The sequence below is a fragment of the Dysidea avara genome, chromosome 3 (assembly GCF_963678975.1).
Source record: "Dysidea avara chromosome 3, odDysAvar1.4, whole genome shotgun sequence".
Classification (NCBI taxonomy): domain Eukaryota; kingdom Metazoa; phylum Porifera; class Demospongiae; order Dictyoceratida; family Dysideidae; genus Dysidea; species Dysidea avara.
In genome coordinates this window covers 14,815,091-14,841,032 of record NC_089274.1, presented here as the reverse complement: position 1 = coordinate 14,841,032, position 25,942 = coordinate 14,815,091, and the positions used below count along the sequence as shown (strand labels likewise).

Below are 25,942 nucleotides of genomic sequence, written 5' to 3'. Positions count from 1 at the left end.
TTTCAACTGATTCCTCAAAGGAGTTTACCCTGTAGGCGTGACAGACCTTCGACCTTATTTTACGCAAATAATCGGTCATAACTCCGTGAATGTTTATCGGATTCCTACCAAAGTTGGTACAAAGATCCGCTTTAATAAGCCCTTTAAGTGTGCCAAATTTCAGCCCGATCCGAGCACGCATTCGTGTTTTATGGCGGATTTTGCAAAGTGTGCGAAATGAAGAAGTAGAAGAAGAAGAAAAAAACGAAGAAATTAAAACGAAATTTTGTTCGCTCGTATCTCAGAAATGGCTGGAGCGATTTTCTTCAAATTTGGTGTGTAGACTCCCCTTGCTGGCCGGCACCTCTCTAGCAAATTTGGTTCCAATCGGATAAGGGATCACAGAGCTACATAGGTGTGAAAATTGCATTTTCTTTCTTCCTGTTAATATACTCACGGATGGCACGCCGGCTTCTTGGGCCGCACGACACACTACCGTGTGTCTTGATGTACTTGTTGTGAAAGTAAACTATTTTTGTCTCTTCAGAACTGTGTCACTGAATAAACATGGGACAGAGATATAGATAGTGCACAGAATACCTTACAACATGTAAGTGTTATGTACTTGTTGTGAAAGTAAACTATTTTTATCTCTTCAGAACTGTGTCACTGAATAAACATGGACAGAGATATAGACAATGCACGGAATACCTTACAACATGTGAGTGTTACGTACTTGTTAAACCATTTTTCCAATTTCTTTTATCTCTTCAGAACTGTGTCGCTAAATAAACATGGATGGAGATGTAGACAGTGCACGGAATTCCTTATAACATGTAAGTGTTACATACTTGTTGTGAAAGTAAACTATTTTTCCAATGTTTGTTTATCTCTATAGAACTGTGTCACTGAATAAATGTGGACAGAGATATAGACAGTGCACGGAATACCTTACAACATGTAAGTGTTACGTACTTGTTGTAAAAGTAAACTATTTTTGTCTCTTCATTCAGAGCAGTGTCACTGAATAGGGACGGAGATATAGACAGTGCACAGAATACGTTACAACTTGTGAGTGTTATGTACTTGTGAAAGTGTTCCAGGGAATTGATGGCCTAATGTATTTCCAAACTGGAATGGGAACAGGCTTTTAGCAATAATCCAGGCATTTTCCAGCCTTAGTAATGCTGGAGACACCAATATTGAGCTGGTATTGCTAGTCCATGAAGGTTGCGCATGCACTAATTTATTAGAATATATGCTATAGCTAGTATGGCACTATACTATCTCAGAGGAGGTACGATACACTAATTGCAGCTGATAAGATTTGTACAGAGTAATTAAAAAAAACACTTTAGGGGGTCTCAATAAGAACTAGGCACCAATCGAAAGCTTTTGTTATACGTAACTGAATGGTGCAGTGAACCCCACTGAACCCGGGTGGTTTGATGTTGGTGTACAGGCCTAATGGAGACATCATCATGTGATGAGTATTTTCACATGAGATGGAAGGCAAATGGCGGCAATGGAAGAGAATGGCACTGGAAATTGCATTCAAGATGCTCCATATCCTGTAAAGCCAGACCAGGTGTTAGTTTAAAAGTGAAAATTATCGCTGGGGGTTTAGGTTCAGTGATGGGCAAGAAAATAGTTTCTTTGTTACGTAGTTTGCTCCACCAGCTTGCTCGTAAGTTTATATCTAGCTACAGGTGTATTTACATTTAATCATGCCTAACTGTACCAGTATCAGAGGACACATTAAGCACTATCAAAAATAATCTGTGTTAATTGCGCTAAGAACAGGAGCAGTGAAAGAATTTTATGCTATGACAATAGTCTCTACTGCTGCTAGTACACATGTTTTATGTATATATTCTAACAATTTAACGCATGTAGAACCTGAAAAGCAGTACTATAGCAGTTGCAGCTCAATGTAGGTGTCTCCAAGGCTAGATTTTTGCTAGAGCCTTTTCCCAGCCTAGTCCACTAGTCCAGTACGTAAGTCTAGTGTGCAGAATACATTAGGCTTGTGTGTGTGTGTGTGTGTGTGTGTGTGTGTGTGTGTGTGTGTGTGTGTGTGTGTGTGTGTGTGTGTGTGTGTGTGTGTGTGTGTGTGTGTGTGCTCGTGTGTGTGTGTGCACTCGTGTGTGTGTGTACTCGTGCGTGTGTGTGTGTGTGTGTGTGCTCGTGTGTGTGTGTATGTGTGCTCGTGTGTGTGTGTGTGTGTGTGTGTGTGCTCGTGTGTGCGTAAGGCAATAAAGTCCTACATGTACATAGGGGAGGAACCCGGCCAGTTCTTTGTGTATACCATATATGGGGGTACTGTAGTGTTTATAGCTGGACTATTAAACCATTGAAAAAAATACTGTAGTTATCCACTTCTGTAGGTTAGTACACTGAAATACTGCAACTCTAGGGCAATAATATAGTCCTGCACGAGAGTTTATGCATTCTGCTAATGTGCAGTGGGATACTATACTGCATGTGTATAAAATGTAATCATCTACAGTAACTTTGGTGACGTGTACTGTGTAGGGTGTCTACAGCCTGCAAGATAGTCAATGTTTCAGTACGATACAGTTTGATTGAGCACTCACTTCAAATTGCTAATCACTACACAGTACAGTAGCTACAGTGATTAGCTCCTGCGCGTAGGGCCAGGTACCAATGCTAGTTTTGTGTATGGGGAGACGAAGAAAGAGAAGACAACTGCAAGTGGTACGAACCTGTGAGGTAGTGTACAAGGTGAACCATCGACAATTAACTTTGGGTTTGGTTGTTAAGTAATATATCCTTGAGTACATGGCTATGAGCCATATAGTGTAAGGCTTCCCCTACAATGTTTGCCATTACTTATGAGCATGATTTATCATGCTCATGTAAAAATAGTATTCATATCATGCCTTGCATCTACTGTAGCTTGGAATGGTGAGTGTGGTGATGTGTTGTTTCCATCGTGGTGTGTGTAAACACATGTACGTAGCATGAGTGAATGAATACATCAGAAACTTTCCTGGGTCATTCCATGTCAAATCAACAAGGAATTTAGGATCACCTCCCGGATTTTGACGACACTTGGTGTGTTTGTAGTACCTGTGGTGCTTATCACTCATGCAAATTTTTAGCTCAATACATCCCATAGTTTCTGATTTATGACTACAAATATTTTGATTATTTCATGAAAATTTGGTCCATCTCTAGTTACAAAATCAACTGCAACTTTGTACTGTGTAAATATTTTAAAACACAATTTTCACTGATGGAAGACTGTTGATTGACCTTTCCAGTGATCCCTAAATTATGGGATATCTACGTAATTATTGTTCAAAAGTACTTCATTGAAAACTTTAATCCTTTATATTTTGAAAAATGCTGCTTGAAATTTTTCAAATTCTTTTGTGAATAATGATTGGGTCATAGTCTATGTTTGATAAAATTTTTGTGGTGGGACCACAATGGGCTCAAGAGATATAATGAATTATGTTGTGGTATGTAGTGGAATTTGCAGTCTATTATTGCTGTATTGGAATGTACACCTCCAATAACCACTCGCAACAAGGCCATGCCAAGTTTGTCTTACAGAGTGAAGGTGTCGAGGTACATTGCAACCTGTATTAGTGACCACCTGTATTGAAAGACCATCCATAAGCTGCAGCTAATTTATACTTTAATCGGATCTTAATGTATAGCACCAAAGCATCAATCTTTTTTAGCAAATCCAAAAATGGTCCTTATTAGACAGGTTGATTAAATGAGATCATCATGCATCCATAAACACATTAATGTTGTATCATCTCTTTAGTTGTACCTTATTTATTAAGTAAAATCTTGCCATAGTGCACTTACATACATATCCCCACTCTACACTATTCAAGTTACGTACACGGCTGCATAGGTACAACAGACCTCCTCAAAAAGGATATCTGGGTACCTTGATAGCCTCATAATCTTACTTTATAATTTTACGTATTTACATTTTGGACCCAAGACAAGTCTGTGGTTTCTCAAAATGAATACTTCATCGGGAATAGAAGAGTTACACTGTATACAGTAGATGCATTACTTGTACCAAGAGTTTTTATATTATTAACACTTGCTTGCACCTTAATGCGTGATTTATAGTACTAAAATTAATGGTTTTTCAAAGTATGTTTGTGTTCACGTTTTGAAGATCAGTACAGGTAAATCTAAAATATGTGGTCAACATGTTTACTTTCTACGTGAGTATGTGTATGAATTTATGACTTGATCTTCAAAGTGGTCGTGAATGTAAAGTAATGTAGTAATTAATGAGGTACAATTAATGCATGCATATGGTAAAACCCCTCCATTGCTAGGACCATAATAAAGTGCTCATATTACAGAAGCCACAGAAGTATCTTGGTCTAAATGTATGTACACCGCTAGAGTGGGAGTACAGTGTATAAACAGGTGTCCTGGTTATCAAGGTATCCGGGTATCCCTTCTGAGGAGTTATGTTGTATGTACCTATGCAGCCACATACGCAACTTAAATATGGCTAAGTCCACTACTGTGGGATTCAACTTAATAAAGAAGGTACTTGTGAAGAGATGGTACAACATTTACATGATGTTTATGGACACATGGTGGTCAGATCTATAATTTATAGTCAACCTGTTTAATAAGGATCATTTTTGGATTTGCTAGAAAGGGTTGATACATTGATGCTATGCATTAAAGAAGTATAACTTAACTGCAGCACATAGATGGCCTTTCAATACAGGTGGTTACTAATACAGGTGGTTACTAATACAGGTTGCAATGTACCTAGACACCTTCACTCTGTAAGACAAACTTGGCATAGCCTTGTTGTGAGTGGTTATTGGAGGTGTACACTCCAATACAGCAATAATAGATTGCAAATTCCACTGCATACCACAACATAATTCATTATATCTCTTGAACCCATTGTGGTCCCACCACAAAAATTTTATCAAACATAGACTATGACCCAATCATATATTCACAAAAGAATTTGAAAAATTTCAAGCAGCATTTTTCAAAATATAAAGGATTAAAGTTTTCAATGAAGTACTTTTGAACCATAGTTAAGTAGATATCCCATAATTTAGGGATTACTAGAAAGGTCAATCAACAGTCTTCCATCAGTGAAAATTGTGTTTAAAAAATATTTACACAGTACAAAGTTGCAGTAGATTTTGTAACTACAGATATACCAATTTTTCATGAAATATTCAAAATATTTGTGGTCCTAAATCAGAAACTATGGGGTGTATGGAGCTAAAAATTTGCATGAGTGATAAGCACCACAGGTACTACAAACACACTAAGTTTTGTCAAAATCCGGGAGGTGACCCTAAATTCCTTGTTGATTTGACATGGAATGACCCTCCTGGGACAGGGCCAAGCGCTGTATTCCATGAACTAACTAACTTAGCAAAATCTATGTAGTCATGTTATTTATAGTGAACAATGGTGTCGCTAATGGCAACACGATACAAGGTGTGGCCCAGGGTTTCAGGTATGTAAAGTTGTGCAGTAGTCATTTTGTGTTTTGTTATAGTTATTACTTCTATTACAGGCTACTCTTTCTCATCTGTTGCCATGGTGATGAAAACATTCTTCACTCTTTCCATATTGATGTGACCTATGAACACCCACAGGTAGAGAAGAAGGTGCAGAGTTGTCTACATCCCATATATAGTAGGTGGGTGTGGTGTTGTCATGGCTCCTGGTGTGATTATTACTGTATATAGCCCTCATTGACTGGCATATCAGTAAGTGACAATTTTATGTACCACATGAGGGGAAAGCTGAAGTGGCCACCAGGTAAGTTGACAAGACTCATGATCAAATCAAGACTAACAGCATGGCTGTGTTGCTTTAAGGAATGTTTGTATACCTGACATGAGGTAGACAGTGTACTGTATTGTACCATGGGTGTACTGTATATGTAGGCTCTTAATTTTTACATTTTCTCCTTCAGTTGCAGAAGTCATGTTTACTGAGCTATTACTATTAAATCATGATGAAATCAGTAAGAACCTGACGCCAATTAACTTTGGGATTATTATGGTGTGGTTGTTAAGTAAGTACATTTATGGCTATCAGTTCGTGTTGTCTGGTTATAAGAGACAGTACAAAATCACGCCTTGTATGGCTTCAAATATCAGCGAGCACCCTTAAGGCCTTCCCCTACAATGTTTGCCATTACTTACAAGCATGATTTATCATGTTCATGTGTAAAGAGTATTCATATCATACCTTGCTACTTCCCTTTGGCATTGCTTTACCTACCAGAAACTGTTTGTAAATAGTCTATTATTGACTTGACAAAAGTCTATCATACCTGTACCGTATTGAAAGTGGCCACAGTGAATGCATGGTAATGGAAAGGTCACATGCAATGAAATGCAGTCAGACCAGTATTGTGTGTCTGTCATAATCAATATCATAACACCTTCAATGTATTGTACGCAATTAATCATTATTTTGATTGTTTATCTATTATTTGATTGTTAGAGTGGAACTAGCTGATGAGGCCAGCCACTATAAATATCATGGCTGAGAAGTCATATCAGCATGTTTTGTTGATAAGGCTTCCTGGTCGCATACAGTTATTTTATATTGTTAAGCTAACATCAAGTCATAAGTGTCACTGCAAATCTTCTATAAAAGCATTGGTGTATGATCCCTCCTTTATATATAGCAGAAAGGCTGAAGTGATAGTTTCACATGTGACAGCTTAAGGCTGTGGACACAAAGTAATATAATAATATTATGCAATATTATTATAGTTACTTTATTATATGGGTAATATGTAACTGTAACTAAATAGTTCAGATTGTAATGATTGCAGTGATTGTAGTTATTGTGGTGATTACAGTGATTTTAGTGATTGCCGTGATTGTAGTTTTTGTGGTGATTGTGGTGATTTCAGTGACTGCGGTGATTACAGTGATTGTAGTTATTGCAGTGATTGTAGTGATTTCAGTAATTTCAGTGATTGTGGTGATTGCAGTGATTGTGGTGATTGCTGCAATTGTAGTGACTGCAATGATCAGGCCTGGCAATGATTGTATATGGTGATGTGGTGAGTGCAATCACCGCATTTACTACAATCACTGCATTCACTACAATCACCACAATTACTGCATTCACTACAATCACCACAATCATTGTAGTGGTTTTGCAACATCTCTGTATACTATTGTGCACTAATTCCATGTTACGGAATCATTCCTGTCTTTAGCAAGTAGTGGTCAGGAACACTTCAGATCAATGATTGTGGTAAGCGCCTCTAAAATTATTTTTGTAGTGTTTGTGACTGACATGGAAGTAAATAAATACACTGTTGGAATGTTTCAAGTATGTTTTTTACTATTCACAATACCCTGAAAGTCAATCTCAGAGCGTTAGTTTTCAAAGAATCCTGGGGCACAGGCCCTATACCCCACTAGTTTAGCATTCCGCTTTGCATACTCAGCTTTTATTTTATCCTTACTATTGCCTGCCCCCTCCCCCTCCCCAACCACGAGGTGCTTGCTATACCTATGCAAGGGATCCGCAACGACTGAAAATAATTGCTTATACAAGATTTTCAAGATTCGGGACAAGATCTATGATTTACACAGAAATTTATACTGCGAAACTTGTCAAAAAGTAAAACAATTTTGTCATTCTTTTAGTATGGCCTGACAGAAGGACCTCCACAAAATTTTAAGTAGCAGTTTAGCTGTACATGTAGAGACATGCCGGAACCTCAGGTTTTTCAGTTGTTATTTTATCAGGGTGGCAGCATCAGCCAAAGCTGTTAATTGCTAAATAGCTATACCATATGCATATTGCCTAAATATTTCGAGGGAGAAAGTTTCGCTGATTTTGCAGTTTTGGGGGTTACCAGTGAAAATTTTAGACCTCCATATAGTCTAATACATTATATCTTGTCAAAGTATGCATCCTACAATTCTAAATTATGAGAATGGAATGATAAATTGATTGATCACTCTCATATGCACCTGCCATGGAAAGGATATACCCATGATGTACATAGTACATGAACCAGTGACATTGCATCTGTATAAGTTAAATGTGATTCATGATGCCATAAAAGTCATTCTTCTAGTCAATTAGCTGTACCATATATAGTCATCAAACTGTTATTCATGACACTGTATTATTACTTATTGGTAACATGTGAATGCTATGTGTGCAATTTCCAATGCAGGTAATTACCATATAGCACAAATATTTGACCCTCGAAATGGACAATCAAGTTGACAATATATACTTCAATGTTGCTATAAGAGAATATACTAAATGTAAAATTTTGAGATTGAAAATTTTGAACAAATTGCAATGTAATTTGTATAAAAGTTAAAATTACATCTGACTGGGTTGTCAAAATATGGTGCAGTCCTAGTATTGTAGTACCAAATTAAATTGGAGGGAGAAGTGGAGTGGTACTGATGAAATGCAGTGCAAGCAGCTTTTTTAGACAAAAATACTACCAGCTTACAATTATATAGTTTCAGAGGTTGTATATAAATGCAGCTTGGCCACTGAGCCTTTTAATTGACCCAGTCCCCTATACACTCAATTTCAAAATTGTTATATTAATGGAGAAGATTAAATACAGCAGATATTATAGCAGCTGATAATATCCACAGGAGGACTGTACTCTACAGTTGAATACTATGGAGAATTCTAGTAGGTATTTTCTGTATTGGTAGAGCACTAGTTTATCTTATATCATACTATCTGTATATTATAAGAAGAACAATGATGTGTGTGGTACAAACAAACCTCAAAGTCAGTTTATGGTTGGCTTTGGGTATATTATTATATAAACTATAAAAAGAAGTGAAATCCACACAAAAGCAGCCAAACTGTATAAAAGGGTGCAGCCTTCAAAAAGCCTGGGTGAAAAAGGTTGTGAAATCAAAGGTGGCCACCATGAAATGGCTGCAATTATGTGAATAATAATACATTTTAATAATGGCTTTGCACGTTAAAATTTATTATCAACCACATCATTGCAGCCATTTCATGGTCGCCACCTTTGATTTAATAAATAAATAAATTTCACAACTTTTTCACCCAGGATTTTTGAAGGCTGCACTCTTTTTTACAGTTTGGCTGTTTATTTAATATTACATGATGCACTAATCTTTCAGCCATTAGTAACACAGTCATGTACTATAAGTCACATTCACAATGTTAACTGGTCTCGATCTGCCCACCCTGCAGAGCAGAAGAAAATATATATAAATTACAAAAGCTGTATAAAATCATTCATCGTTTAGCTGATAATCCAGATGATTGCTTAACTCCCGTTCCCTCCTTTCTACGAAGTGGCTGTTTTAATCAACTAAATATTTAAATTTTCCTACTTCCCTTCAGCTACCCCAGAACATTGTTAATGCTCCCACATACACTGAGGTTTGTAATGATTTCAACACTTTTATAATTACACTATAATCATACATGATTCCTGCACAGTACACACAATATTATAATTTAAAAATGACTGTCATGTCAACTGTGCAGTTACTGGATATCATGTGACCTACTGATCATATCATAGTGCTTGCATTTGACAGTCGATGACATCAGTAGTAGCCATAGGGCCTAGTGAAATAGTTTGCTAACATGTATTTGAAGTACCATGGTAGTAAAATACTATGCATATACATGAGCCCAATTTATATTTATTTAACATAAGCTGCAATCCCAGATCCTTCCAGGTGAAACACAAACTGATTATAATTAGCTTATCTTTGAAGCCATTGTTGTGGCATCAATGTCTATACATCCATTCAATTCAAGGAGATCTATTGTACCAAATGCCCTTGAATTAGCTGTATAATTAGAGAAAGTTATAGCACAAAAACACTGCATGGCAGCTAGGGCTTTAAATATACACTGTTAAAAATAGGGAGTATTCCAAATCCCTTTAGGGGTGTTCTAACTGCTGTTTAAATTAAACTCCTTGAAGGGAGTTGTAGTACTCCCCAGGGGTGCTCTAGGACCAACTAAAAGGTAATACAAAGGTGTTGCAATACTCCCTAAGGGTGTTCAACACCTTATACTTACTAGAGTTGCACCGATAATCGGTTGAATTATCGGTAACAACCGATATTAGCTAATTTTACAAGTATCGGTATCGGCTACGAAGCGGAAATAACTTGCCGGTTAACCGAAACCCACAATCAATCGTTAAGTTGATGACAATGAACAGGTGAAAGTAAAGAAGGTGGTGAATGTAGCAGTAAGTGGTTTGTTGTAACTGTTTTGTAACTATTTGAGTTTGTTTGTTTGCACAAGTGTGGTTGCAAGGCTATAGTAGGCTGTGTATATTTATCGGCCGCCCACGCAATTAGTTGATCACTCTTCACAAAGGGTCTGTAGTCCCACTAAAACACTGTTTGATTAGCTGTTTTATAACTACTTGGCTTCCTTTTCCATGAAAGGAGATAGTAGCAAAACTGTAAAACATTGTAAAAGTCGGCCGCCCACGTAATTAATTACATTATCATTACAAATGCAGTTTATACGCATAAACTTTAGGTGATTTTCTGCTCCTCCTCCTCTGTTCTGAAGAAATGAAGAATATCGGTAAATATCGGCATATCGGTTAAAGGAATAGGCAAATAATCGGTATCGGCAAATGTGAAAAAATGCATATCGGTGCAACTCTAATACTTACCACATGGCACGTTAATTTGTTCCCAAGTCACTCTTATAGAAGTTAACTTTGGCCCCTTTTCTGTTACACCTTTTCAGCTATAAGTCACTAAGTCTTAAGTCCTTGAAATTAGGTTAGGTAATCCTAAGGTTGCAGCACATGTTGCTGTCAGACCTTCAGTGCATGCTGATCACTGTAAAGCACTAATACAATAATACTTTAGGTTTAAGGAAGAAAGTCCATCCCTCCTGGAGGAGACTGAGTGTGGCCCCAACTAGACATTGGGTGACCAGCAGTTCGAATCCTGGGGTTGGAGGGATTTTTTCCTTACTTTGGCCCCTTTTCTGTTACACCTTTTCAGCTATAAGTCACTAAGTCTAAGTCCTTGAAATTAGGTTAGGTAATAAGGCTGCAGCACATGTTGCTGTCAGACCTTCAGTGCTGGTCACTGTAAAGCACTAATACAATACAATACAATTAACAAAATGTACTTACAGTGGCGTAGCTACCATTGAGGCAGCTGCCTCGGTAAAAAATGCTCAACTGAACAGGCTGAGCAGGCCTGAGTTTTAGTACCCCGAGGTTTCTACACAAACGTTACTAGACAGCATTACTGTTCCACACACAATAGTATCTATATGGCTGTAGTACTAAGCAGGACCAGAACCCATGGTGACACGGATGGATCACTTTTCAGCTACTTGAATTTGTAAAAAGATCGAGATACTCTAATAGAGCAGTCATCGTAATATACTCTAATAGAACATTCAGTACAGATTATAGCCACTGTTCTCATTACACTGCTTGCATAATTGGTCTAAATCATTTACATTTATGTTAATGAATTGTTCGTGCATATCATGCCTTAGCAGTTACAATAAAAAATAGCCTCCACATGCCATTTCAAAGCATATGTTTTCAAAAGCATTTGATTGTGGGTTTCAATATACCAAGGTGTAGACAAACACCCTTACAGTGGCTCAGCTATTAATGGGGAGTAAAATAACATTCAGGTGTTCAACGACACCCTGAGTGCTACAATACTCCCTTAGGGTGTTGTAAATACCATGGGTGTACATGAACACCTTTTTATTTTATTTTATTTTTAACACTTTACAGTGACCAGCACTGAAGGTCTGACAGCAACACGTGCTGCAGCCTTAGGATTACCTGACCTACAAGGACTTAGACCTAGTGACTTTACAATGGGTGTACCTGTAACACCTCTTTTAACAGTGTAGTCAGCTGAAAGACAGAAGCAGATGTGTGTTCTAATTTTGTTCAGCTAGCTGATGTTTTTATGTTACAAGTTTCTTCCCAAGTTGTCATATAAATATAGAAAAATTGAATACTAGTTTCACAAACAACTGATGAACTGTTTTAAATTAATAAAAGCAATGACTCAAGTATAGAGATGAACATATCAAATAATACACTACATTTTAATTGTGTCTGTGTCAACTGTTTAGCCTTTTTTTTTCAAAAGCAGATTATAGTGAATATGATTACACTGACTGGCCTAGACTGCAACCCTTTCATGCCTACAATTGTGAAATATGATGCATGATGGTTGCTTGTTTTGTTGCAGTACCGTAGTATTGACCACGTCATGTAGTACTTAAGTTTGCTGTGGTGGATGTACGTAAATCACGTTGTTCTAAGTACTGTTACAGTAGTTGCAATATTTAACAGGCTAATAAGGTTTTATAGGTTAAATTTCATGTCATAAGCAACTTACTGCATGACATGTAAAATTGTTCATACCAATATCCATGCAGCCCCTGCATGGCTGGTTGTGTGATGCATGCAAGGCCGGACCGGCCGGACCACTTTTCAGCTACTTGAATTTGTAAAAAGATCGAGATACTCTAATAGAGCAGTCATAAAAATATACTCTAATAGAACAGTCATCGTAACACTCTAATAGAACATTCAGTATAGAATATAGCCACTGTCCTAATTACTAGAGTTGCACCGATAATCGGTTGAATTATCGGTAACAACCGATATTAGCTAATTTTACAAGTATCGGTATCGGCTACGAAGCGGAAATAACTTGCCGGTTAACCGAAACCCACAATCAATCGTTAAGTTGACGACAATGAACGGGTGAAAGTAAAGAAGGTGGTGAATGTAGCAGTAAGTGGTTTGTTGTAACTGTTTTGTAACTATTTGAGTTTGTTTGTTTGCACAAATGTGGTTGCAAGGCTATAGTAGGCTGTGTATATTTATCGGCCGCCCACGCAATTAGTTGATCACTCTTCACAAAGGGTCTGTAGTCCCACTAAAACACTGTTTGATTAGCTGTTTTATAACTACTTGGCTTCCTTTTCCATGAAAGGAGATACTAGCAAAACTGTGTAAAACATTGTAAAAGTCGGCCGCCCACGTAATTAATTACATTGATTACATTATCATTACAAATGCAGTTTATACGCATAAACTTTAGGTGATTTTCTGCTCCTCCTCCTCTGTTCTGAAGAAATGAAGAATATCGGTAAATATCGGCATATCGGTTACAGGAATAGGCAAATAATCGGTATCGGCAAATGTGAAAAAATGCATATCGGTGCAACTCTACTAATTACACTAGACTGCTGTGTAAGCCATTACATCTCTAGTGATTTTAAATTACTCCAAGTTCCAATGAGTCATCTGCACATGCCATTGTGTTGGGCTAATCATGCATGTCATGCATTAGCAGTTACAATCATATCTCAAAGAACTAAACTTTCACTGTGAGAATTTTTGTATCATGAAAATGAATTAGCTACTAACTAGATATGAAGTTGAATTAATTGGTACACTGTAACACAAAATTACCATTGATGTTGAAAAGACTTTGCATGTAAAATAGCCTCCAGATGCCATTTCAGAGCATTTACTTTCAAAAAATTTTCCTGGGTGAGCATGCCCCCAGATCTCCCTAGCTTGGCATGCTGTGTTTGCTTAGCACATCCAGTTGAGTATAACATGAAAGCAAATAATCTCTAATTTAATTTTAAAATCATAATATTAGCTAGATCAATAAAAACTGAATAGTGTGCATGACGGCTATGACCTCCATTGTAGTCCATGCATGGCCGGACCACTCAAAATCTCTGGGCTCCGGCCCTGGATGCATGTAGCTAATAGTACATGCGTACACTGTTAAGAGTCTTTCCCCCTAATAACATTTTACAACTAAATGTACATCGTACATAAATAAAATGCACTGGAAAAATTTATTATGGAAATTTAAACAATCAGCTACTGGGTTACCAATAAGTTACAGTATTTATAACTCACAGTACATAACACAATAATAATATTAAAACAGCAGTTTAGCCATTTAGTCATAATCAGTCAAAATCTGTAACTCATCACGGAGTTCAACATAGGAATTGTCAGTAACAACATCTTTCATAGTATCAGAACCAACTACCAGCAAGGTATCACTATTACCCAGATAGGTAACAATTGTGAGGGTGGCAGCATGAATCCTTTTTCTAAACACTGTAAATGACTTTGTTTTCCTGAATATAAACACACATACATATACATATACAATCCACACAAAAACAGCCAAGCTGTGAAAAAATGGTGCAGCCTTAAAAAGCTTGGGTGAAAAAAGTTGTGAAATCAAGGTGGCAGCCAAGAAATGGCTGCAATGATGTCAATGCTACTAGGGAGCAGAAATGTGTTTTCCTATATTACAATCAATACAATGTAGACTCTCTAGTGTATTCTTTCAAGCTATAGTTATACCTATGTAGCCTTGTGCAAACTAGCAATAACTATGTACATCTTTTAGCAAACTACCAGGTCATAAGTATTCATTGACAACCAACCTGAAACATTTAATCACCAAGTATGTCAATAAGTAGACATAGGGAAGAACAAATATAAATGTTCCAAAGGAACTCCTATCAACTGATTGTGTGCTTGCAAAGTATGCAGTGATTACAACAAGATTCAATAGTATCAGCCACTCCACTAAATTAACTCTCCATTTATCATATGGGCAAATTCTTGATGTTATCAGTAGAAAGATGACAGCACAAATAAACATAGCAACCTGTAGGATGAATATACTATGTATATATGCAGGATCAAACATATAGTACTAGTATAGCTACCCATAGTTGGAAACTTATGTCATCTGGCATGAGCAAATTAAACACGACTACCAGTATTACAAATCATTTGTAGATCACCGTTGCAACCCAGTTAACTAGTTACCATAAAATAACCATGTATATATTTATGTAGTCTGGACCACTAATTAAGCTTGCAGTGATCAAAGTAGTACAGCCATGTTCACAGCATCACCACAGAGGAGGTTGGTCATGCATCTCACAATATCAAAGAATGTTCAACCCATTCAACCCCAACACCTCAGTATTGATACCAAGTATTTTAATGCACAAATTGTAGGTCCATGTATCACACCTGCAGGGACCTTGAAACCTTCTTTCAGCTGCCTGAACACATTATATGGCTTTCCTAGCTAACAAGCAAGCACTAACTTATCCATCCTTTTTGGATGCAAAAAAATAGTTGTTGGTGTCATTCACAGTACCGATACCAATTCCAGGTGCCATGTTAGATTGTGTAATCACACAAGCCAAAGCATTACAGGATCATGACACAAAACCAACCTCCTCTAGCATCACCACAAGAACCACTATGTAAGGCTACCAAAATTACTTATAATCTCGCTAGTGACCTTCAAGGAGGTTATATATAATAAGCCTATGAAGGAATGAGAAAGAAACTTGAATGTAAAAACTATGTTGAACGAAGAATTGGCGCCATACTTCTGATCATGGTTGTGTCTATATAACGTCTGACCACAAACATTTTGGTGCATGCATGTCATTTGTGGCAGTGCTGTTAGTGATGATGTTTTTTTTGCACATACAGGGTGACTGAAAACACAACAATTATATGCCACTTCTGAAACTTCATTACCTAGCTTTACTAGTGTATTAAAAATCATTTAAAATGAAATACAGACCCAAGTAGTGAAACATAGAGATATGGACATACCTTTGTGGGGAATTCCCTACATTGGCATGTTTTTACCAAAATACGTAATCGGTGCTCCTGTAAGGGTATTCTTAGATTTAACGCTAAATTTAATGATACATACATTCTGTAAAGCTGCTTTTTGTTGTGCAACATATTTAAAGATGACTTTGATCTAGCATTTTGGAGGGCATTAATTTTGTCTCCACTATACAGTACTACCATTCTGTATGATGCAATACTACTGTACTGTATATATACTATCACTGTGATTTGGTGTACATCAAGAACTGACATAGGCATATAATAATTTTGTGCAATATTTAAAACAATTTTTAGAGACATACTAATTACAGGTATGGTTAGCCATGCTCATAATTTCATACTACACTGTAACCTTAATCCCCCCCCAAACACCTTTGCTGTAAAAAAAGGCGCGCCCAAGAAACTACAAGTAACTGAAAAAAAAAACAGCTCAGCTATAGAAAAAGGCTAACTGGCAACTGAAAGAGCTGATATCTGGAGCAGCCAAGAATCATGTTACTACAACCACCAAAGTACCAAATTCATGCAAGAATACCTTGGCTGAGAAATAGGTAAATGAAAGTAATTGGCAACCAAAACAGCTGATATCTGAAGCGGCCAAGAATAAAATTTATGTTGATACAACTAACTACAGTTATTAATGAAGTTGTAACATTGAATCTTAATCATTCAACTGTGTTCTATACATTCATCCCTGCTACATCGTAAATTAATTCTTTCTAACTCTAATTGGCTGGTAATTTGGCCGCCTTTTTCAATAGTCAGTATAAAGAAAAAAAGGCGGCCAAATTATCAGCCAATTAGAGTTAGAAAGAATTAATTTACGATGTAGCAGGGATGAATATATAGAACACAGTTGCATGATTAAGATTCAATGCTACAACTTCATTAATAACTGTAGTTAGTTGTATCAACATAAATTTTATTCTTGGCCGCTTCAGATATCAGCTGTTTTGGTTGCCGATTACTTTCATTTACCTATTTCTCAGCCAAGGTATTCTTGCATGAATTTGGTACTTTGGTAGTTGTAGTAACATGATTCTTGGCCGCTCCAGATATCAGCTCTTTCAGTTTCCAGTTAGCCTTTTTCTATAGCTGAGCTTTTTTTTTTTTTTTTAGTTACTTGTAGTTTCTTGGACGCACCTTTTTTACAGCAAAGGTGTTTGGGGGGGATGGGGGGGGGGATATCACTCATTTTTATCAGTTATATAATTTACAGACTCAACTTGATTGATCAAGCCATGGAAATGTACGATGAATTTTGCATTGTAGAGGTGTTGAGACCAAACACAAAGTGGTGAACATATATCATACATTCCTATAGTAGCTGTGAATTGTTATTAGAACCAGGGCTGGTGGAAACTGCAATTTACTGGTCAGGCCAAGTAATGGCTACAGTCAGGGTTACCACTAAAGATGTATGTAATACACTTATTTGCAAAGCTTGCTTTACTAGGTTGTTTGGGAGGATACCAAATCTGAAAATAATTGACATAGCAACTCTGAGATTACATCTGGGAGTGTTTTCAGACAGAAACTTCGCACTTTCTGCTATTTTATTTGATGACTGTTCTATTAGAGTATTTTATTGCCTGACTGTTCTATTAGAATATATTGATACTTTTCCATGAATAAAACCTATAGCCACTGCCCTAGTGGCCATGGTATCCTTAGGACAATTCAGCAACTTGGTTTGCCAATCACAGCACAAGATGCTTTGCTGAGGGTCTATTACAGAGATCACAAATGTGGTACACCACATTATACTATTTTCATTTCAGTACATAGACACACGCATACATCATCACCAAGCACAAGGCACACACACACACACACACACACACACACACACACACACACACACGCACAAAATGTGCAAACACTATACATACTACATATGTCAACACATATACATGACATATTGATGTAAACAAGTTAATATCACAATGCTCTCGTAGGTGAGCTGGGAGTTCCCAATTACTAGATGTTAAAAAGTTCTTGCAGTGTTTGAAACAGAGGTACTGGAGAGTGAAGGATTATCACTGACATCATATTCAATCACAATAATTGTTGCAATGTGAAATCAATATTAATTGCTTATGTACTGTATTACCATTGTTATGTTAATGTGCGTGATTTATCTCACAATATGATTACCTTTTGGTATGTTAGTAGATTGTACTGGTGTGTTTGAGTACCATTACAGAGGCAGAGGAAACAACTTTTAGACGGGAGGATGGGTGCATATCTGCTGGAGTATGCATTTGTCTCGCAGAATAGTTTTTAAGAAAATTTCCCTTTGAAATCGAAGAAGATTACTAATTGAATAAGCACCTTTAAAGCCAGGATTTGGTTAACTGCATGGACGATTTTTTAGCTCAAATAATTTGGCATAGCTGTTCTTCCATATAAAAGCTGCTAAGAACAATTCACATTATTATTTATTAAATTATTTACCTAAGATGGAAAACTGGAGGAGGAGACAACATCATCAGACAGACCACCACGGTACAGTGGATTCAAGGGTATTAATTGTGTACTCTCACTGGGGTCTTCGGTCAAAGGACACACGGTCACGTCTCACGATCCATAAGAGCACCGACGTACATTTACTAGTGTTCACGTGTGCTACTTGAGGTGTGAAAGGGACTTTCCAAGGGACTTCCCCTGCTAGCACAAGTTGTAATCGATGATGGTCGGGCAAGGAACGGTAAATGCCCATATGCCCACTCTTGGTATATACGTCACTGATCATGAAATCTGAGTGCCATGCACCGTATGGCCTGCTGTACGGGTTGACGCGCCTCTAAAATCTACTGCCTGGTATGAAGTGGTATGACGAAATACGGAAATGGTGCTTCACTTTGATCGTGACCTACTTTATGAAAGGGTGTAGATCTAACTGTAAGTTAATATCGCTTATTAAATGTTTTTGCATGTGTGTAAATAAGGTGTTTCAGCCCTTCTCTTCGGTCTTGGCTGAACATGAGTGAATTAATTAGAGTTAGTGCATATTAGGAACCTCAGACGTAGTCTGGCACCGCCCGCCCCTTTGCAAAAAGTAAGGGTCTGGTGAAATACAAATACCTAATCATTTCAAAAGGAATTCAATTAGACAGCGCACGTAATGCTTGTTACGTCAGATGATTGCACTTCAATCGAGCAAAAGTGTTGTGTTGCCAAGGCGATTTCTGTGTGAACGTCATTGGCATGCACTAATTGGCTAGCGCTGAATCTGGGCACTAGAAATGATTTAGTATCTGTATTTCACCAGACCCTTACTTTATGCGAAAGGGTGGGCAGCTCCAGACTACCTCAGACGGTGGTTGCGAGGGTTCCGCAACTCTAGGAATCACGTCGATGGTTCAGATGTGATTCTGGAATCAGGAATCACAATTTGTTAAAAATTTCCTGTAAATCTTTGTGCTTCTCCGTATTTCTATGTATGTATCCTTAGCGGCAGAAATCACAGAATCAGTTGTAGAATAGTGCTCTGCGATATATCGGTAATACCGTTTATCGTGATAAATTATCATAACCGATTATCATACCGTGACAGCCTTTGATAACTGATATATCAAAATACCGGTATATTGATGAATACTGCTATAGGATTTTTTTTAACCCAGCCTTTTGTGTTTAATTATCCAATTTGTTGATGGTTTAGCAGACACGCCTTGAACAAAAACTTGAGGTTGTCACATTACAATACATGCCTACTTGTACTGAACTATATTTTTTGGGGTTTTTGGCTTGATACTAGCCTAAGAAATGATGCAATAGTTACAATAGCAAGCTAACTATATACCGATATACCGCGATATTTTCCTGTTACTAATACCGTGTATTCAAATTTCAATACCGCCGAGCTCTATTGTAGAATAGTGTGATTTCCGAATCACGTCTATCGAAACCCCATAGTTGCGGACCCCTCGGGTGGTTGCTACTTTATATAGTTGTTAAATGTGCTCCTGTTACATACTAAACTGTGCAAAGAGCAAAACAAGTTATTTCTTTTGATATACTTATCAGATGTCCCGGTGGTTGTTTCTGCAGGTCACTTGAAGGTCTACCTCACACTGTTATATGTGTTAAAGCATGTGTTTCTTCATGTAAGAAGTACTGAAGTAAGTTTCCTAAGGCAATGGTTTTGCCAGATGTTGAAACTGACCTTGCCTGGTGAAAGAAAAATTGTGTTATATATTTTTAGTGCCAATTTGTTGTTTATACTATGAGGTCTTAACTGCATGATATTATCCTGCATTTTCAAGGTCTCATTATTGTGGTCTACTGCATCATCAACAAATTATATCAAAAAGAAGGAATGGAACCATATTGCAGACGTCTGTGTTATTGGCAGATTTGGACCAATATGTATTGTGATTATGGCATCGTAATTCTCCAGGTAAGTTTCTTTCAGGGACTCATGTTTGAGTATCTTGAGTTTTAAGCGTCCATATTTTTGCACATTAATCTCTTTGTACTTGTAGTGCCCACTTTGCTAACTTGCTATTTACAGATGTGTTCTAAGTAGTGTGGTAATCTAAATTCAACTGAATTTATTTCCTAAAAAAATGATACTATGCTTATGTACCATAGTAACCATGCTAACGAATGTTTGTTGGTAAAATGCATTTGTCACATATCTCCTTAATGAACAAATGTTCGAATTTTCAGACATTTGTCCCACCACTAGTTATTTTACAGATCAATTACTAGTAATGGGCTAATGGTTTTAACCACCAGTACCTATCTAGATCATGAGACTACCCTGATTAGGAAAGTGTCCTGGTTTTCCAGGTACATTGATGTGCAATGAGAGTTTGTAGAACCTTCTACTGTCTGTGCATGGTTAATGTGCTCTATAGTGCATGCCAAACTTGTTACCTAGGTTTAGATTGACCACTCAATTAACATGTTGTTTTTCTTGACAGGTCCAGTGAAATTCAGGCATTGGTTTATTGGGAAGGCACCCCATTAGCTAGGATTACTGATGGTTTGCCACTTGCAGCACAGGTTGTTTGTGAACGGACCACACTTTTTGTAAAGGAGATCAATCACAAACTGGTATGCATGTGCACGTGTACTTTTTTGCGCTCACACACATACTGTACATGAACACGAGACGCATCATGAGCATGAGATGCACACACAATATACATGGACATTAAAATATACATGCGTACACAACATATTGGTTCTACTAGCTTTGTATTTGGTCGTAACTTCATATCGTTATTCTTAAATCCAGGTATGTGACCCTGAGTGGAATAGGGGGCGATGGTGGTGGATTCCTCTATTTGTCATCCGGTATTATTCAACTTTCCAGCACTTGACAGCTAGTAGGGGTGGTGACAAGGGTGTTCCATCTTGCCCAGGAGAAAATTTGCAGACTGCCCCAGTTGTACCCCCATCCCCTTATTGGAAGAACTGAAGACTGGTGTCCCCTGAAGTACACAATGGCAGATGAAGCAAAGCCAATAATCATTTCTTATTTGTCTACCAACAGTTTATTTTTAAAAGTGCATTTTGTGAAATACTGTATTGTTGCATGTATCAATTAACTTGTGTGACATGATATGTTAATCACTAGCTGTCTGGTTTTACTGTGCATGAGCACCGTTTCGTCAGAAAGTTAGATCCGAATTGGGAGTGACAATGTCTACACGAAAAAGGGCAATCACGTGATAGTACATGGGTGGCGCTAAATGGAATTATCCTGAAAACACTCTCCCTAGGGAAGTTACGTTCTTCACGCTTTCACAGTACGTTTATATGAGTGTTGGGTTTGTGTCCATGCTGCGTCTTTAAAAGTTATCATTTGGATTAGGCGTTTGGTAAGCAAAATCCGCTGTACAGGGAGTCCAGTATATACTAGAAAACTCCTGTGCCAGTATTACTCCACAAAAGGTAGTTATATTCAATAATAATAATGGCGATAACGCTAACGCAAGCCGAGATATCAGCGTAATAAAGTGAACCTGGTCTTATTTTTGCGGTTGCGACAAGATAACCACTCATTTACAATCACGGCGCCCGCTGTACAATTCATTTCTAATGGGAATGATTTCATAATTCAGGGCTAAAATTGCAAAACCGTCCCTACACGTAAATAACTCACAGTAGTAGCCGCGCACGTTTTTTAATTGTGGCGTGTGCTTTGTAGTTTCATGGCCGCGCGCCTCACTACCGTGAGTCTTGATATCTTGTGAAGAAGCTAGTGGGTTAGGTCAACCAGGTCATCTGGGTCACATTTTGTCTGGGTCAATTGTCTGATCATATATAAAGTATTCAGGTATACGTAGATTATAGTGTCTAACTTGATAGTGACAATGGAAACATACATCCTCAAGATGTTTAAAACAGATCACTTCATTGGGAAACAAAGGGTGGGATCAGGTTCAAATCAAGTTTATGTGATTACCCTATTAGAGCACTGACTGTTCAAATAAAGTATTTCAATTGTCCAGTGTTTGGGTAATACACACCATGAAAGTTTAAAGCAGGTAACTATTTCACATCATCTACATGCAATTCTTATTACTTTTTAAAGATTGCTCACTGAGGAAACATTAATGCAGCATATTGAGTGCTACCAGTCATTCAGTTGGAGCCTTGTCCAGTTTTTGCATACAAGAATACTTACAATACTTCTTGCTCTCTTGCTCTTCTTTGCTTTAATAAAGAACCAATTAATAGTGCATGACTACACTTCAACCCTGGGGTCAACTGTAGTATACACAAGTGTACATGTCACCAGAGCCTGGCCTGACATCCAACAAAAATCTTAGCTACAGTACATTAGGTATATGTTTGATGTCAGCACCTCCAGTGATGTATACATATAAAACTTGAGGAGTGCCTTTATCCACAGGTGGAAACGTTTTGGCATTCCTGGATTAAGTGCACATGACTATATAGGTATTTATCTACTAACAATAAATTCTGCCTGTCCTCTAATGGGTTACTAATCCAGGATGTCTAAATCATACTACTTTATAAGTGGACTAGCTACATTGATTAAGATTTGAATAGCATCATGAGTAGTTCAGCTAGCTATATTTATATGAGCCTAAAGAATGGCATACACAAAACCATGTGCATTTCACTTACACAATATTCTTAGCAGACTAAGTGTGCTCAAGCATGGGATAGTGATGCAGATGTAAATTTTCATATTCAGCAACTATGGAGGATTCTCAATAGTGTTGTGTAGTGACTGTTCTACTAAAGTATTTGACTGACTGCTCTATTAGAGTATCTTGATCTTGTATGTATAACTTTTTTTTTTTTGGGGGGGGGGGGGGGGGTGTGCCCCTGTGCCCCGCTTAGATCCACCACTGTAAATTTATTGCTTGATGTTCATGATCATGATTATTTTATATATTGTCAATGCTCAAGATTGACTTTAAACAGTAAGCTACAGCTTTTCTTCCTTAACTTCAACAACTTTTGTTGATTGCCAAGAATTAACCATGGCATGTATCCAATAAACAAGTCATCCATGCAGTAAGGAACATAAAAATACTATCCCTTACCCGTGTGTAATCACCATTAACATATTCCAACACATAATATACTGCCACAAACAATACTCTTCGGAACAAGTCATATCCACTCCACCAATTGTATACTGGTTTAATCCCAGTGTTCACCACATCAAAAAATGGTCCAGTTTTCTGTGATACAACAGTTAGCATAAACCAATTTGTATTTGTATTTTATAATTATTTTATAACACAGTTAAACAGCATTAGCCAAAGGAGACTGTTCTTCAGCTATGCCCTGTGACATACGTAAGACATACTAATAAGAGTAGCTATAAAAACACACACAAATGGAAAAAAACAACAACAAAACAAAGCATACAAACAAGCACAAAATAAAGATTTAAATTATTGTTTAACAGTTTTGGCATCATATAAAGCAGCTCGCAGGTGATTCCAAATTAAATTTCACAATGAGAAAATTATAATATACTATAGTGATTCTTTCAAACCACAATGTACTATAAAAAGTGGGACAGATTTCAACCTAAGGTTGAATTTGTTTATAATTTTAGCTGCAAGGTCATGAGACCAGTGTTACAACTAGGCTGAATGCAGTGAGTGGCATCTTGCTTTACATTAACAAGTTATAACTTTATAATTTAAATAATTTGAAAGCCATCATCTTTTAATATAACAAAGAAATGGCTGAATGCTCATTCACTTAACACAGCTGGTTTCATGAACTTGGTGATTCATTATTTAAGAGGGAAAGGTTAAAGATTGACTAACACTGCTTTATTCAACTTTCAGTATCAACTATGAAAAATATGGATGATTTCCATTATGAAGGGAAACCAGCATGTGCTACCACCAAATCGGCACCTTTCACTGTCAGCCTTAAGATGAATGAGCACAAAGGATGACACTGGTAAGTCCATGAAGAATTCATTGTATGTACTGTGGTATGCCAAAAGGTACCTCTCTGGCCAAAGCAATGTCGAACAGTGAAAAAATCAAGCCCATAGTCTTAGCTGTTATCAAGTTAGCTTGTCTGAAGGCATCGGTCAGAGAGTCAATCAGTCAGTAAGTCAGTAGAAAATTCCGTTTAAAATTTTAAAACAAATTTCGTTGCAACTTGTTGAAAGCATTTCGGGTTGATCTGAAAGCTTGTTTGGGCTTATTTTTTTACCTGCCTCATCATCATCAGGGATTTTTTTTGTGGACCATGCCCAATCCTTTGTGGTCCCTACTATACAGTACTATCATACTGTATGATACCTAACCAATACTGCCTCATTGTCATCAGGGAAAATCGAGGCTAGTTTTTTGGGTGATGTTTCTTCATGGGCCATGCCCAGTCCTTTGTGATCCCTACTATACAGTGCACAAATTGATGCATCTTTGAGGTAAATTTCATACCTGTGCTCATTACCCTTGGAACGTTACAATGATTTGGAATGTGTATGTTGAACACTGGTGAGCGCCTTGAATCATTTTTTTCAAAATTAAATGTATTTACCTTGACATAATTCCAACTGATAGCTACCACAATAAATGGAAATGGTATAACAAACAATACTAAAGTGAGGATGGATATCACAGCATATGGAATGTGTTGATCCTGAAAGCATGTGACACTACCATCATAAAAGTAAACCTGTACAATAGTACAAAAATTAAAGCCAGGACAATACAAATAACACTTACTAGTGATCCTGATACAGTTGTATTGAAATCATTAGTGTGTATTTCAGTCCCAACGCATCTCAGCAGATTGCAGCAGGTATCAAACGTGTACACGTAAATGATCAATATTAAAAACCATATTCCATCCAACGTCTTCTTGTTACTTAATGGCTTCAGTTTCCGAGCCCTGTAATTATGAGGCAAGTGTTGATTATACACCATTTACAAGCAAGATTATATACACTTTAGATAAAGTGTTTTTCTTTATCAGATGCCACAACTATACTTCATTACTTATGGAAGTATCATTTATCGACTAAGTTACATGTAGCAATTTTGAACTGAGAGAACCAGGGGTGTATCTCTGTGCTAAATTACTAATACAGCAGTCCCTCTATGTCCTAACTGATTGGACCCTGAATGTATTCAGATACTCAAATAGTTTGGACGACTGAAGCTCATTCATTTATATACAAAGTCCTGTTCAATCACTCTAATAGAATGCACACCTCAGACAAAATACTCTAACAGAAGTCATTTCTACCATTTGGATAACAGAATGTTCAAATAATTGATGGCCTGATAATGCTGTATATATACTAGAGTGGTGTGCAAAAGAAATCCAGTGAACTACACATGTATGTTTAGTGCCAAAGTAACTTTTTAACATTGGTACTTTAATAGTGTAGTCAGCCATACATACTACCCTAATAGAGCAGTCTAAATTAACAGCGGATCAAGAGGCTACATAATGATTATAAGAACAACACAATATCATACAGTATGATAGTTAGGGTCCGCAACGTGAAATTTCGACCTCCGAGAATCAACTACCAAACCACCCACAAATGCTAGGCTAGGCACCACTTAGAAAATACCAGATTAGCACTATTTTTCGTTAACGTCTTGTCGTGCAAATCGGCTAATATGTTTACAAATTACGTACTATATCTTCAAGGAAATGTCTTGTCCAGCTACAATATGCACTCTCAACCTTTCTTACTAACCATACTGTAAACTAAAACCATCAGTGGCTGCATTGTCTTGAGTGATTTCCAGCCGC

The 25,942-nt window shown here is 37.3% G+C and overlaps 1 protein-coding gene and 2 long non-coding RNA genes across 7 annotated transcripts in view; 2 read left to right on the top strand and 1 right to left on the bottom strand.

Annotated features, from left to right (window-relative positions):
• The window catches only part of LOC136249541 (uncharacterized), a 32,548-nt gene extending 14,624 nt beyond the window's left edge, over positions 1-17,924 (top strand). For both annotated transcript variants that reach the window (XR_010698249.1, XR_010698248.1), the window contains 8 exons: positions 527-589; positions 639-700; positions 754-815; positions 878-939; positions 993-1,050; positions 5,543-5,668; positions 5,718-6,049; positions 17,662-17,924. This is a non-coding gene — a long non-coding RNA (uncharacterized lncRNA). The remainder of the gene's footprint in view (positions 1-526; positions 590-638; positions 701-753; positions 816-877; positions 940-992; positions 1,051-5,542; positions 5,669-5,717; positions 6,050-17,661) is intronic.
• Positions 13,802-25,942, bottom strand: part of LOC136249539 (uncharacterized) — a 36,731-nt gene continuing 24,590 nt past the window's right edge. The window contains exons 15-19 of the mRNA XM_066041582.1: positions 24,901-25,066; positions 24,713-24,850; positions 23,242-23,382; positions 14,479-14,705; positions 13,802-14,163 (exon numbers count right to left, since the gene is read on the bottom strand). Of these exons, the coding sequence (XP_065897654.1) occupies positions 13,980-14,163; positions 14,479-14,705; positions 23,242-23,382; positions 24,713-24,850; positions 24,901-25,066 (856 nt within the window). The 3' untranslated portion in view covers positions 13,802-13,979. The remainder of the gene's footprint in view (positions 14,164-14,478; positions 14,706-23,241; positions 23,383-24,712; positions 24,851-24,900; positions 25,067-25,942) is intronic.
• On the top strand, positions 18,327-21,281 carry LOC136249543 (uncharacterized). Of its 4 annotated transcripts, none has more exons than XR_010698252.1 (4): positions 18,327-18,607; positions 19,760-20,108; positions 20,638-20,770; positions 20,955-21,281. It is a non-coding gene; the product is annotated as an uncharacterized lncRNA (long non-coding RNA). The 4 variants fall into 4 exon arrangements; XR_010698253.1 differs by having other exon boundaries at positions 18,331-19,830; positions 19,975-20,108; XR_010698251.1 differs by having other exon boundaries at positions 18,332-18,607; positions 19,975-20,108.